Source organism: Nanorana parkeri, unplaced genomic scaffold (genome assembly GCF_000935625.1).
Source record: "Nanorana parkeri isolate BGI_ZX_2015 unplaced genomic scaffold, ASM93562v1 scaffold557, whole genome shotgun sequence".
NCBI lineage: Eukaryota > Metazoa > Chordata > Amphibia > Anura > Dicroglossidae > Nanorana > Nanorana parkeri.
The window spans coordinates 252489-268903 of NW_017306825.1; the positions used below are offsets into that span (position 1 = coordinate 252489).

The 16415-nt window shown below is 42.0% G+C and overlaps 1 protein-coding gene across 2 annotated transcripts in view; it reads right to left on the minus strand.

Annotated features, from left to right (window-relative positions):
- FLOT2 (flotillin 2) overlaps positions 1–16415 on the minus strand; it is a 54719-nt gene that overhangs the window by 28252 nt on the left and 10052 nt on the right. For both annotated transcript variants that reach the window (XM_018562044.1, XM_018562043.1), the window contains exon 2: positions 7736–7817. In XM_018562044.1, the coding sequence (XP_018417546.1) occupies positions 7736–7774 (39 nt within the window). In that variant the 5' untranslated portion in view covers positions 7775–7817. The remainder of the gene's footprint in view (positions 1–7735; positions 7818–16415) is intronic.

The window sequence follows — 16415 nt, forward strand, 5'->3', positions numbered from 1 at the left end:
CTGAACTCAGTGCAATAGGAAGCAGCAGCACAAGGTGCCAATCAATTCATGTGCTGACAGGGAGCATGCAAATAGGAGGGGAACTCAGAATGACAGAAAGAAGCTCATCACTGTGCTGCTTCTTCACGGTCGAGTCACAGGCTGGTTGAATCATACTGGCTGTCATTAAACCTGGAAGATTAAGATTAGGGACATCTTGTGGTGGAAAATACTAGTGCTGCAACAGCTCCTTTATTTCACCCCTTGAGGGTGTTATTTGTTACCAATAATATGCATTAGAGGAAAAACTATTTACTGACAAGTGCTGGAGGGTGAATAGTCCACTTCACTTGAAGAGTGCATCACTAAGGTTTGAAAATCAGTACAATCCAAGACAACTTGATCAGTTACTGAAGACTGCAACAACATGTGCATTGTTATTTGCTACACTTCAAGGCTCTAATAACTTCAAGAAACTTTGATTGTGTAACTTTGAGGATTACAATCAGCTTTGCAAACTTTATAAGAGCTTCACATTACATCCAAAAGGTGACTGCTGGACACACAGGAAAAGGGGATAGAATGCATAGGAAGGAAAGTCCAAAGATTAAGTCTGGAAGACGTAGAAATATATGGTTATTATTGTTAATGGAGGGTCCTCTTGCCGGCGTAGCTGCTTATAATGAAACAAAAAAGGAAACGAAGAGCAGAGTTAGGAAGCTGGAAGTTGATTACCTGTGCAACCCCCGTTACGTACAGAGGGACCCCCTCCGATGTCTCAATATTCTCGCAGCGACAAAGGATAGTCATAAGCTCCAATGACAGTCTGAGCAGCATTAAATGAGGGCAGCAAATACACAGAGTGGTTACCAAAGAGCAACACACAAACCAACTTCACCAATGAATAGAGAAGTGTAGTGTAGTTAGTCCAGTTCTCCTTTTCAGGAGCAGCATGCAGTGTCCAACCAGGGCTCCACAGTGGGTTACTACAGGTGATGTTCAATGGTGTAAGCAGCAACCTATGCTATGCTGTGACTACATACTCTTTATAAAACAAATGCACATCTAGAACTGGCTATGTTATTCTAACATTTAAATTGAGCAAGAGTATAAAAATGGATATTTAAGGTTACACGGCCACTGTAGTCAAAGTACATTGGTGAAACAGCTTGTGAATGGCAGTGAAACATATGCAAAGGAAGCAGCAATCATGTTTATGCACAAAGCATGTGTGAAACCACAAGCTGTCAGTTCTGCAATTCATATGTTTACACTTTCACAACATTAAAATGTTTGGACATAGATGTGAATGTGAGCTGGTAGTTCTGAGATGAATGTATGTGTATACTGAAATACTGCTGAAAACGTAAACTCTAGTATGACAACCTTTCCCTTCAAGGCCAAAAAAAGGGTAACCATTAAAGTCAAAATGTGTTAATCATTTTGGAGAGAGTTTTTATTGCTGCCTGTGTGCCTGCTGGAAAGATTTGTCCTGTTTGTAAATTCAAAATGTTACTGGTTCCAATGAAAACATTGATGGGAAATCTGGGAAAACCTTTTCTGTTTACAATGGTCTAAGAAGGGAGATTTATTTTCACTTCCTGTTTATCTGGGACACTTAGGGTCAGTTCATACCATATGCAGTTGTGATGCAGTCCATTTCTTTCTTTCTTGCAGTGTGAATTAAGCACAAGAAAGCCCATAGGAAAGCATTGTGATGTATTTTGACTGCAGCAGTCAAATAAACGGACTGCATCACAACTGCATATGGTGTGAACTGGCCCTCAGAGAAGGAAAATCTCCCCCCAAAACGTTTTAACCAATTCCTATCTTATAAAAAAAGTACACACTAGTAAACTATAATTCGATTTCCTCTTAGCCACCTTAAACGTATTAACCTGACAGCAGGAGGCCACAGGATTTTATGTCTGTGGTATGCTCTTATGTGTCTCAGGTTATATGCTGTTGCAGTGTTTTCTGCCATATCCTGGCAGCTCTCCCACTGAGGAGAACCTCTGATCTATAAAGTATTACTAAGACATCTAGGACCAACTGCTCTGATCAGTGAAGAGCTCTTAAGGGGCTCTCCCTCTCCTGAACACGAGTATGGCTGTAGTTTACCAGCCACTCCACATCATGAACATACACGTAGATTAGAAAAGGTCATCATTTTAAATCTTTCTGCAATCATGCTTCAAACAGGAATCTGTTATTAGGCATGACGAGACATTCACTTTGTGGAAAAGGAAAATTGTGTAGTATTTTTACTTTCACATTTCTGCCTAAGAGACAATATTGCAATTAAAAGTAGGACTGATAAAAGATGGCCCAACCTGAGTTTTGACAGCTGCAGCCTAAATCTGCCACCGAGCCTAGCAGGTACAATCAGAACGGCAATTAAAAAGTGTAGTTGCCTTACTAAAAAAAATAGGCCTTGGTCCAGCTGTAGAGACGTACAGTAGGTAGCCAGACAGGCACCCTGTGCTCCATTTCCAAGTTCACCTGTGATGTCATCAGCCAGTCTCAGCTTAAAGTAACATTAAAGGCTCATTCCCCCACCCTCCTCAATGCTGCTTTAAATACTTACCTTATGTGATGCCTCTTGATGGAACATCATCTTCCTTCCACACGTTTCCAACAGTCCCCTCAGCGCTGGTGCAGCTCTCTGATCCAGCACAAACTCCTATTTCTTCCTATGTCCCACGGAGCATGTCCTGCATGCACTTACACCAGGTCACTCCTCTTCTCCCTCAGGTGATATCAAATGTGCCCGCACTAGGGCTGCAACAATTAATCGACATAATCAATTATTGAAAAAGTTGTCAACTTTTTCAATCATCGATTAATCGTCTTTCCGATTGGTTGGCCCTGTTCACGGCTCCACACACGCTGCGCGCCGCACCTCCTCCCCATCACACGTTCCCCGCTGCCAGATCCACCCGCATTCCACGCTCCACACGCCCCATCTCCTCCCCGCCTCACGTTCACAGACCGCCCACATCCACGATTGGCACAGGGACGCGGGTCAGAAGTAGTAAGAAGGAGCAGGTGTGGGGGGATGACAGCCGCCGATAGACAGGTCCGATCTCAGAAGCAAGTTGCTGGAAGACTGCTCAGGTAAGCCTGCACTTTCCCACACATGGTGCTCTATAATGTATTGCTGGGATTTGTATTCTTCTATAGCTGATGGTACATTGTGCTGTATATTATACCATCAGCTATTTACACTGGTGGCACCTACAAAAATAAAAGCAGTTGACTCTCTTGGCAATTCTCAAACCCATTCTCCTAGCACTTAACAGCATGCCTTTTTTTTTTAGGTATGAAATCACATTTAGAACCAGTCTTGGTAATCTTTTCACACTCTATTAGAATAAAACACAAATACTTGGCCAGTGTTTATTGCTAGGAAATACATATATCCCAACCCTGTTGCATCATGACAGGACTTTACTGTGCAAAGACATACAATGCACAATAATCTACAGCAGCCAAAAATCTTTCATTGACTTGAATAAATTAAAGATGCCTACAGAAAAGAATGTTCGCTCGATCTGACCACTTAGGATTAGTTCAGGAATTAGTCATCTATCATTAGAACATTTATGATAAAACCAGAACACTTAGGGTTTTCAAGTGATTGGCCAGGATCTATCTTTGGGGACAATTGCTATTTTTTAACCCAAAGATTACCTGCCACTTTCCCTCCCTTCTCCATATCATAAGAATATGAATATCTGCCCAATGTGACTGTGCCTGTTCCTGCCCTAAGCTTTCTTTAGCATCAGTAGGTTCCTTTGACGCCGCCATCTCTAGTCTGTACATATTTCAAATCTTTTGAAGGTTGCGGTGTGTTAGGTCCATGATGGAAAATAAACATTCTTCACAAGGATATTAAATAAAGGTTACCGAGTACAGTGTAATCTTACAAGCCTATACACTCACTTTATAGGAGTACAGATCACAATGTATCTTAATCTTCGTTTAAATGTAAAATGGAATCAGCTCAAGCAGTTTGAACTTCAAACTGCTTTATGTTAAGGAAAGGATAGTGACTCGATGTCTCAAATACCAAAACTATTTTTTTTTTAACCCTAGAAATATCCCAAATTTGTATTTTTGTTGCTGGTGCATTTAACAAGACAATCCAGATACAGGGGATATGGTAAAAAAACATATCAGCAGCAGAATATTTTACTGATAACTGGCTTATTAGTTGCAGGTCAAAATATAACAAAATATCTGAGCGTGCCCATAAGCTGGAACTGTAACAATTTTTTTAAATATTTACTTTAATGTTAAGATAAAAACTACCCCAGCACTGGAATACAATTCAGTGGCTTTCTGCTCAAAGTCTATGTTTTACACTTGAATATTTTCACAGAAGGGTCATTCCATCCAAAACTAAATATTCCTGTTTTTGTCAGATGCTTGAAGGTAAAAATCGACCTTTAATAATTTCTAGTACATCTCTGTGGCTCCAGATGGAGATTACTCGGGCCCAGTTCAGCAAACCTGTAGCAGCCATTGGGGCCTTTTCTTTGGTTGGATTTTTAGGACCGGTTTATAGTGCGGCTTAAAGGGGGAACTAGTCAAGAGGTTCAGAACCCAGCCAAGCTGCCTTTATATGACGGATATAATTGCGTGCACTGAGCTGAACAGTTCCGTGCACAATGATGTGGAGGGCTTTGAAGTACAGCTGTCCAAATCTCAGATGCAACATTAAAGCCGCGGCTGTCCATTGTTTTCATTGCTCCCCACTGACTGCTGAGAGAATGCTAATTTTCTTTTGCATCCAATCAATGAAAATATACCTTAATATATTTTTATAATGGACAACACAGCAGGAGGAGTAGGAACAAGTAAAACTCTGAGAAGGGCAGGAACGGAACCAAGATCTATGGCGGGAGGGAATCTCACCGACTGGAGCCTCCAAGGAGGTATAAAAAGGCAGCGAGAGTCTACTAAATTATATTCAGATCTGAAATATCACTTCTGGGTGGACTTACCATTTAAAATATAATCAATGAGGCTTTCAACAGGAAATGACACCCCCCCCCCCCCCAAAAAAGCATATTTAGTCATGGGGGGTCCAATGATGGTCATAATAATGACTCTTTCATCCACATTTGCAGTGTACGTGCATGCCTCTTTTAATACACACATACAATAGGTGCATCACTAAACATACACGTTTCTAGTCACAGTAATCAGCGCTTAGCACATGCACGTCATAATGGACAGGAATGGAAAAAAACCGTGCACCAACCATTCAAAAATGTTACTTTGTGTAGAGGTGCAGGATATAAAATGTGTGTAGAGTGTATGTTAGTTTTGCTGGAATATACTTGACTACAGCAGCCCTTGTATCTTGTCTGGTTATAATTTGTATTTACCCCCCGGCTCCCACACTGCAGGCCTTATTAGAAGCAGTTGAGGGAGTAAAAACTAGACCTCAGCCCTCGTTCACACCTGAACGTTTTGTAGCTCAAACATCTAAATCCCATTGTATTCAATGGGTCTGGTTCACACCTTGGCGTATTTCAGCCCGTCCCTAACGCACTACAAAACGGCCCACGCCTGAAAAGGTACATGTACTACTTTGGGCAGTTTTTGTTGCGCGTCTCCATTGGGATACAGCCAAGTAGCCCTCGGAAACGCGCGTTCGTCGCGCAATTCTTTTACCGCGAATCACGGTAAAAAAACGCGCGACAGGCGCGCATATGCAATACGCCTAGGTTTGAACCAGGGCTTAAAACACAATTTATCTTGAGCCTGGCTTTACACATTGCAAACCAATGAAACATCATCAGTATTTACTCCTTCTGTGAACTTCACTGACTTTTCATAAACATGGTATTGTAAAGAGTAGGAGAAAGTAAAACACTGCCAGTACTAGGAGGGAAATAGTTCACCTCAAGTGAAAAGCAAGCAGTAGTAATGTCACATTAGCTTGGACTCTACATACAGGATCCTAAAGAATGCTCCAATTATCTAAAGTTTAACCCCTTTGAAAGGGGACATCTGGAGGCACTACCTGGAAATTGCACCTGTACTTTCAACTCTAAATGGATTTTTTCTTTAATGGGACCTTCCACTTTGAGATAAATTGTGTTAACCCACTTCTAGTAGAGCCTCAAGAAGTGTGACTATTGAGGAGACTACAACTGTGCAGATACACTACCAAAGTAGTCACAAGATTGAAGCTATAACATCTGAAAACATGCAAGACATGAAATATGAACTGATAGGTAACTCTCCAAGATCAACAGGTATTTGTAACTCTTAATATATTCTATGGCAGGCGTTTCAAAAACATGTAGTAAGCCCATTATGAGGGAAATACGGGCTCTGTCATGGATAACCTCCTCCAGAAAAAAGGTAAGCAAGTAGCTGTTATAATGTCCATTAGCTTTAATAATTGGGCATAAACGAGTAGAACAGGAAAGTCCGCGAAAAGTGAGAAATCATTCGCTGCATACTTGTTACTAGTCTTTTATGCAATGGACTGAGTACCCTGGTATCCTGAAACTGCATGTATGAATTAAGGGATACAACAATCCCTCAAGTTTCTGGGATGCCACTAGTTGCTATGGTATTAATTGCCTGAATATCACTAGCCTCCACAAACTGGGCTCCTTCCTTCCACTTTAGGATTTACTGCATAATTAGGGAGCAATTCGATGGATCAGCCTAGTTTTTGTTGAGTACCAATTGTTAAATTAAAACTCCATTAAAACCGTTCTTAGGGCAAAATTTTCTTTCCAGAGTTTTTTCCCCAAAATCCTTTCACATCCTGTTCTGGGGTTAAAAGCGCTCATTTGAACTTTGCTTGCGTTTTTCTTGTCTACAGCATTCTTCATATATTTCTAAATAAAATCATTAGTCCAGCGAATGGAAACAGGATAATGCCCTAGGGGCTCATTCAAGGCCGAGAGCCGATACCACTACCCACTTGTGAGTGTAGCACATCACCGGTTTTATAAGGTTCCTTTCTTTATTTAAAGCCATGGTAAGGCCCCAAGTGTCACTGGGACAGGAAGTGAGGACAATATGTCCAACAGGAATACAGACCGCAATAAAAAAACCTGCCAGAGGTTCAAAAAACAAAATTGTGATGGAAATCTGCCTAGATAAGTTACAAATCTGTGCTTGATATGTTTATTTAGAACCTCAAAAACTGGACTCTTTAATTTTATTAAGAAAAAGACATTAAATGTAGTTGACTGGAGAGTATACCATGCCAATATCACTATGCCAAGGCAAGGCAAACTTTAGCACCTGAGCTGCTGCAGAAAGTCTTTTCCTATGATATTTAACTAACAATGCAGCCCATCAACCAAGGCTATGTGTCCCATTTGAAAACATGATCAAAAATCTGTTGTAAAGACATCACATCAAGTTTTAAAATCGATTTAAATGGGTACCCAAGTGTTGCCTTGCCTTCAATCTTTATAAAACACAGTAACATATTTTCTATCATGAGACGACCTAGTACATGCAATTAAATACTTGGCATAGTTTTAAAGGTGCAAAACTTACTTTACTGATAAATTCAAAATTAGGAGTTTTGATAAAAAATTTAAAAACATAACTCAGTCTAACAAAGGACAATGCACTTTTTTTTTTAGATATCTATGCAGTTGCATGAAAGTTTGCACCTCTAAAATAATTGTAAAGCAAAGTAACATGCAATAAACAAGGCACACTCACTCTGCGGGTTTTGCAGACACTGACTTAAATCTAAGTTACTCACTTCTGGGTATCGGAGATGCACCACCAAGCCCAGGCCCATCCTCCATGAACATACTGTTTAGAATCGGAGCCACAGCAGCCACCTAGAACAACAGAATAGAATCAGAGTCATGCCAGCAAGAAACAGTGAGACTATTGGTCCTAATATCAAGAGGAAGCTTCTCATGCAGCACACGCAGGTCTCATGCTACTAGTTTACTATTGCAGTCCATGCTGCAAGAAAAACACAGGAACCAAAGTAAACCTGTCACAAATCTAGACAATTCAGATGTAAAGCTGAACTCCGGGATGGGGGAAAAAAAAAAAGAAAAAGTACAATTCAGTTGTAATATGGGATACCTATTGTTGATCAGGTCTTCTTTTTAGCTTTAGCCTATGCTTCATAAAATGAAAGAATATTTTGCCTTTATTCATTGAAAATGCTCCCATTTCCTGTGAAGACAACCAATCACTGCAGCCTGTTTTTATGAACAGTCAGCCGGTCGCATTACTGTTTTCTTGCAGCCAATGTTAGCACTGCCATTAACCGGCAAATAGTAGTGTGGTGTGTTGATGTGGTTTATTCAGCCTGTCCTCGGCCAGCGCTGCCCACTTGTCACAACTCCGGCCCACCTTTCACTTTACGTTTAATCTCATGTCTGAGGGTGGATGATCAGGGGGACTTAAACCAGCCATACTTGTCTAGAGCTGCAGCTAACGATTATTTTAAAAATCGATTAGTTAGCCGATTATTAAGTTCGATTAATGGGATAAAAAGTAATATACATTTTAAAAAATGGCTCCAGTGATGGGACTACTAGTTTGTATTGAGTTTGCAGTGTGCAATATAGTGAAATGTAAAGTGTAAAATTATACAGAAATGAATGCAGAATGGCACCAGCTATAGGAGGAATACAACAAATCCCAGCAATAGTACATTATAGCTGGCGGTATTCTGCATTGCGCTGTACTATTGCTGGGTTTTGTAGTCCGCTATACAAAACAATGCAGAATACCACCAGCTATAATGTACTATTGCTTGGTTTTGTAGTCCTCTATAGCTGGCTGTATTCTGCATTGCACTGTATAATGTACTATTGCTGGGTTTTGTAGTCCGCTATACAAAACAATGCAGAATACCACCAGCTATAGAGCACTACAAAACCAAGCAATAGTACATTATAGCTGGTGGTATTCTGCATTGCGCTGTACAATTGCTGCTGTCATCGCCCACACCTGCTCCTCCTTACTTCTTCTCCCCGCGTCCCTGTGCCAATCGAGGATGTACTCCCTGAAGCGAAAATTTAGAACCTCTCATATTTTAATTGCGGTCTGTGTTCCTGCTGAGAAGAACAACCCTTACTATTAGTACAAGTCAGTACAGCAGAAAATGAGGGGAAATCAAACATCTTACAGTTGTCACCAAGACAAGAATAGAGAAGATATCTTCTACTGGAAGAACCTGTTCTGGTGACAGCCATCAGATAGTATTTTCCCTTACCTTGGGGCAGGTTCTACTCACTTTCTGCCTTGTCACTGGCACAGGAAGTAGGATTGAAATCTTCCAAAACAGGAACAGAGGCAACATTAAAAACCTGATGGACTTTCAATTCTCTTCAACAAATGTTTTGGGTAGAGAGGCAAGTATAATTATGCAGAAATAAAATAAACATTGACAAAAAATGAAAGGGTTACTAACAAAAACAATTCTTGGTAATAAGAACATTTATTTGCCTCTTTGATCCTTGTAAACACAGCCTGAATTTGTTTATACACGTTTACTGGGTCCCCATTAAACTAACCGGAGAAATGATTCTGTAACACGTCAATACAATGCCTTTGGTTTAAACAACACTGATGTATTCATATTTTACTTTACTCAAACAAGAGTCTACTCTACTAAAATGCAGGAAACTGGAGTCAGACATAAACCAGCTATCAAATGAGAATGTTAGATTGATTTTGGGTCAACATTGTTAAACTGTTTTAGATCTGTTTTTACTAGATGTTAAAAATATTTGTTTCACAAATCAAAACATAATACAGGGTGTATCCATAATGATCACAGAGCGCAGCAGAAGACGTTTGCCTTCAGACTCTCATTTAAACCTCATACAAAGCTGTCTAAACAGACATTCAGGTAGGGGGAAGTGACATAAGTCACCTATTCAATTGTGTGTAAATCTGAGCTTGAGCTGCTGAGCTCTATAAACAGGGCCCCCCCTTTCAAACAGCAGAGCAGCTAAGACCAGACAGGTGTTTAAAAGGAGCCTAACTGTTGCCTAGAAATGAAAATACATTGGGGGGAATTTATCAAAACTGGAGCAGACAAATTCTGGAGCAGCTGTGCATGGCAGCCAATCAGCTTCACTCTTCAGTTTGTTCAGTTAAGATTTGAAAATGAAACAGAGAAGCTGATTGGTTGCCATGCACAGCTGCTCCAGATTTTGTTTGCTCCAGTTGTGATCAATTCCCATCATGACATTCAGAATTAATAATTCACATTTATCTGGCTAAAAATAATTTTGGAATGTTTTTTTAGTCTTGACCACAATAAAAAGAAAAGCATGCAACACAACAAATTTCCTTTAACCACTTCAGAACCATAGGATGTACCTGTATATTTTGGTCTTGAAGTGATCATATAAGATCATGGCTGCTGCTGTTGCAGCCATGATCTTGGCGGGTGGAGGACTTTTAGGTACAAGAAGTGAGCTGGGTAGCTGTAGCTGCCCAATCACTTGTACCCACCTCTGAAAGTAATGCTGGCCGCCCCCTCCCCCCAACACACTCTCAGCGCTTTCTGCTTTAGAGCTGTCAGAAGGCCGGCTGAAGTACCGGTTACACAGGTGAGCAATCAAGCACAATCCTGTTAAATAACATTTACCATGTAAACTCTATCAATGAACTTCTCTTATTTGCTCCCATTTGGTCTGCTAAATATTTTTTGCCCTTGTTGAGCAAAAATAACAAAATGCTTTCAATAGTTTAACTGTTGGTCATGTCAGAAATTCAGAGCTGTCCCGTGTTCAGCGCTTACTTTCTGTCTTATCTCAAGGAGAGTAACTGGCTCTAAAGTGACATTAAAGGCTTCTTTCCTGTAGTTTTCAGCCTTCTCTCCAGCGTGTCCATAGACTTACCTTGTGTCTCTCCTCGCGACACAGCCGAAAATGTGAACTGCGCATGCGTCCGCCCCAAGATGCTTTGCGGCCGCTGGAGCGGTTTCACATTTTCGGACGGGAGCGCGCAGGGAAGATACAAGTTTAAACCGCTGTTAAAGCGTTTTTTTAAAAAACGTTTTGTATAGATCTACTGCTTGCTAGCAGTAGATATGTGCAAAAAAAGCTGAGGGTTTAGAAACCCTTTAAGTTTTGGAGAGGGAAGAGTAGGTGAATCCGAGTAGTGTGGCCAGAGAAAACTGGGCTAGGCAGATTGAATTTGGACCAATTCAGCAAATATATATTTCCTGAAAGCAGAAGCTAACAGTTTGGGGTTACAAGTGTGTTCATGTAGAAAAAAAAAAAAAGTATATTTTAGTATGCATGCAAAATGAAAAAGAAAAAAAAAGGTGCAGGAAGCAAAAGGGTTAAAAGGGATGAAACATGGGGCATGTGACTAAGTCATACAAGACATTGCACAATTTCCCTGCAACTATGACCCCATTCAGGAATTTCCAAACACAAACATGAACTTGCTGTGCTGCAATTCTGACATACATCTGAGCATAGAATACATTTATATTGCATATTTATGTCTGTCAAATATATATATATATATATCTGCCAGACAGAAATCTCATAAAAGTGAATGATTTTAGTAAAAATTTTAATATAAAAGATCAAATTATAGAGTTATAAATGTTTTTTTTTTTCTTTTACAATACAATTGAATACATATAGTTCAGTGTTAGTTTCATGGTTTCTGGCACACTGTGTTAATCCACTAATTTAGCTTGGGATCAAACCTATTCCATGCACTTAAATAGCGCCAATAATTTACGCAGCTATTTACACACTGCACATTCACATAAGTCCCTTCCCTCAAGGAGCTTACAATCTAAAGTCCCCATCTCACATGCATACATATACTAAAGCTGGCAATACATTGGTAGATTTTTGTACACACAGTTATACAACATATCTCATCCGAACATTCAGGGCCCAGTCACAACATAAAGTGTGCGTGCGGCCTCTGTTTTGGGGCGGGAGGGTTTGTGGTGGTGCACTGAAGTTAATGGAACCGCAGTGTGACCACCAGCATCCAAACGCGTGGCACATTAGTAGTGCATGCAGCATTTTTGCAGATCGCACTGGACCGGAATGCAGGCATTAATGTTCCACGTGGTCGGGTGGCCATCACGCGGGAGGGGGTGTTAGCTGTGCGGGGGCGCGGCTGCAGTGCCATTGACTTCAATGCACCGCCGAGCCTCCTCCCGCCCAAAACAAAGTGAGCCAGCCGGGTTGCATTTCAGTGCGTTCCAGAGGCCGAACGCACTCTTGGTGTGACTGGGCCCTCAACCTGTATAGGGCTGCAACTAATAATTATTTTCATAATCGATTAGTTGGCTGATTATTTTGTCGATTAATCGGATAAAGAAAATTTAAAATACACAAAGGCAGTGCTACAAAGTTTACTTCAGAATAAAACTGTATGAACAATTTTTTGCAATCGCACTGCATTGGAACGCGTAATTGCGGTACCGTGCGTTCCAATGCAGGCGATTACACTGTGGGTGGGAGGCGCGCTTGGGGTCCACTGAAATGAATGGCACTGCAACGCACCGCCCCACAGCAGAATTTGTCAAGGCCAAACTGAAAATGACTTCCTTCCCACCTTTTTGTATTAAATAATTGTAATGTAAGCACATGGCGCTTGAATAGCTTCAGCCAGTAAATGACAGCAGCCAGTGGCAAGATTCCGCAGACGGCAGGTAGTGGGCTGGTGCAAAAGCCAGTCCGCTATTGGCCATTTCTAATTGCAATAGCCAAAAGCAGGCTGGCTATTGCACCCGCCCACTGCTTGCTGTGCCCTCCTCCCAGCGTCTAGGAGAGAGCTAGTTAATCCAACTAAATCGATACGGAGAATAGTTGACAACTATTCTCAATATTGATAAATCGATTAGTTGGTTGCAGCCCTAAACCTGTATAATGTAGTTTGAAATGTTGTTTGATTTTAACATTTGATTTTGGAAAGGTATTACGTTTCACAAACCGAAACCACATTCACTGTTAGAATTTTGTTTGTTCAAGAAAAAAATTCCATCCTGCACCTTCAATTTGTCATTACCTTTGAAAACCATTGTCGATTTGACCCCATTAACTATCCTAAAATCAAAAGTTCTGAAAACATTATTTTCTGGTCCATGACCAGCTTAAGACCAATTTAGACAGGAGCCAATTAACCTACCAGCATGTCTTTAAAGAGTAAGGGGAAACCAGAGTACCCAGAGGAAACCCACACATGCTCAGGAAGCATATGCAAACTACATAATGATACTGTTGTGGTCAAGATTCAAACTGGGGACCCAGAGCTGCCATGCAGAAGTGCTAGCCACAAAGCCACTGTGCTGCCCTAATGTGCCTTACTTTAAATAGCCAATTTATTTTGTGTGGTGTCAACACATCCCTTTTAGGAAGGAAAGGGCATCACAAAGCACTAATGCATGGATGGTGAGACATTGTGCATTACTGCACACAAAGGTCTGATCCTGGCCTTACTAGCAGAAGAGGTGGGTGTATCCCTCCTCTGACTCATTCAGGTCTCTCTTTTAAGGCTGCAACAATTAATCGATTAAATCGATTATGAGGATCGTTGCAATAATTAATTTTTATTTTATTCTATCCGATAAATCGAAGATAATAATCGGCTACCTAATCGATTATGAAAATAATCATTAGCTGCAGCCCTACTCTCTTGAACACAGCCCCTTTTTAGATTTGCTTAGAGCTCTGCTTACTGGCTGTGAGTTCTATATTATATATAACTTATAGTTATTATTAGGGATGCGCCGATACTAGCATCCATATCGGTGCCGATACAGAGTATTTCGGCGAGTACCCAAATGCTCCGATGCCTAGCCCGATACTTCCTGTATAAGGAAGCTGGATAGCGCGTCATTAAACGCTGCCCGGTTTCCTGATTGGCCGGGAAGCGGCTCCATGCTCTCTCGTCACTTGTGATGAGAGAGCATGGAGCCGACTTCCGGGCCAATCAGGAAGCCGGGCAGCGTGTAATGACGCGCTGCCCGGCATTCTGATTGGCCGGGAAGCTGTCTTCATGCTCCCTCATCATGTCGAGGGAGCATGGAGCCAGCCTCCTGGCCAATCAGAAAGCAGGGTGGGGCGTCATTACACGGCACCCGGCTTCCATGATTAGCCAGCAAGATCGCTCCGGCTGGGTACCGGAGGAGGGCTGCTCCTGGCTCGAGAGGCCTCGGGGGTGACAGGCTGGACATGCCGAGGTGAGAGGGGACAGAGATCCGCTAAAGCTTGCGGTATACTGAGACGCCGCAGCCGGGACGGATCCCGACAATACTGTCTGGATCCACCCAGCTGCGGGATTGATAGCTGGCTCTGTCTATCCAGAGGCAGAGCCAGCTGTGCCGGCCCCCTCCCCCGTCCGTTTCTCCAGTCGGCGCTGGAGGATCGGACAGGGGAGGGGGGGGAATCCCTGCAAGGAGCCGTGAGGGACAGTCACGGCTCTCTGCAGGGATAGATCGAAAAGTGAGCGAGCGACGGTATGTGTTCGCTCACTTCCCGATCTACTGAGCCGACCTGTGACAGTCTCATTGTCAGAGGTCGGCTCAGATTATGAGGCCAAGTGAAAAATCACTCGCCTCATAATTCTCCTTTAAATTATTGTAAATCTGACGCATGATTTCCATATAAGCATTACCAGAAATATCTACGCCCCCAAAATACAATATAGCTTCACAGTCTAACAAGTTATACAGCTCGGAGGAAACAGTCTGTACACCTGTCGTGGAGGAATGCACCTGTTAGGAATGCAGAGGAATGAGAGTATTGTATCCACGTAGTGGTGTAAGGTTCCCAGCCAGGGAGGATTTCATCTACAGATCCCCTACCACTCAGTTATACTACTCCAAGACACAATTAAGAAGAAATGTTGTTTCTGGAACTCAGCAAGTTCATAAAACACTTAATAAAATTCAAAGGCGACCCACCAAGGTCATTATACAGTCTTTCACCAATAAAAGAAAAAAAAATGACTTTTGAAGGAAAAATGATTTAGCAATGGTTTTGAGGTTGGCAAATCAAGGGTCTTACACCACACAAGATGAAATCCCTGACCCGCATGCTTCCTAACATAACTGTAGTGATGTTAAAGGGTTATTAAACCCTCACGTTTTTTGGCATATATCTACAGCTAGTAAGCAATAGATATATGCAGAAACTTAAAAAAAACAAAACAAAACTTTTGAAACAGGTTTAAACTTACCTGCGTCTTCACTGCGCGCCGTCCGAAACATCTGAAGAGTCTCGGGCGGCCGCAAAGGATCTTGGGGTGGGCGCATGCGCAATTGAGATGTTCGGCCGGGAGACGAGGAGAGACACAAGGTAAGTCTATGGAGCAGCGTGCACCCGAACAGACTCCGTGGAACGTCAGAGAAGAGGAGGACAGAGGAGTCAGCTCTGGATCGGACACCCGCACCAGCGCTAAAGGGACAGCTGAAAACCACAGTAAGGAAGAAGATGATCGGATTAAGGGGCATGATTTAAGGTAAGTCCTCACAGTAACATTGGGGGGAGGGGGAAAAATATCCTTTAAAAAGGAGAACTATGAGGTGAGTGATTTTCACTCAACCTCATAGTTTGAGCAGACGTGTGACAATTAAACTGTCACACGTTGGCTCAATAGATCGGGAAGTGAGCGAACACATACCGTCGCTCGCTCACTTCTCGATCCTGTCCCTGCAGAGAGATGTGACTGTCACTCACGGCTCCCTGCAGGGATTCCCCCCCCCCAGCGCTGACTGGCAGAACGGATGCGGGAGGGGGCGGGTTACAGCTGGCAGAGGCAGCTGTCATTCACGCAGCTGGGTGGATCTCGATAGTATTGTCGGTATCCGTCCTGGCTGCGGCGGTCTCAGTATACTGCGAGCTGTAGCTCACGGTATACTGAGCTTTGGGTCACAGGAGGACGCTAGTTTATGTTCTCCCGTGACACTTAGGAGAACTATGGGGAAAAACCCTGACCCCATAGTTCTCCTTTAATTTAAAAAAAAAAAGGTCTATTTCTTCACATGCTACAAAGAGCCGTGGAGGAATGAGAGTAATGTATCTATATAGGAGGTGCAGAAGCGTGTCCTCAGCTAAGGAGTATTCAATCTACAGCTCACCTACTTTGTACAGTTTATCTGCTCACAGACACAACTGAACTATGAAATGATTTGTGGAATTTAGTGAGCTCATAGAACACTTCTGTTCCGAACTACACAGTCAAAAACCACCTACTGAATACTTTAAAAGACCAAAAAAAAAAAAAGTACCTTCTGCCTACGTGACTCCCATTTCCTGGTACAGCACTCTATTGTTACCTATATCCTATTTGCCTTTCTTATGTACTTTGTGCTTGTTCTAGGCATAAAAGTTTTAGCTACAGTGAAGGTGATGTGAATGTGAGGTTTTTACCATTTGCGTCCCTGCTGTGGGGTACTAAACTTCCAATACTAAATAATAAAA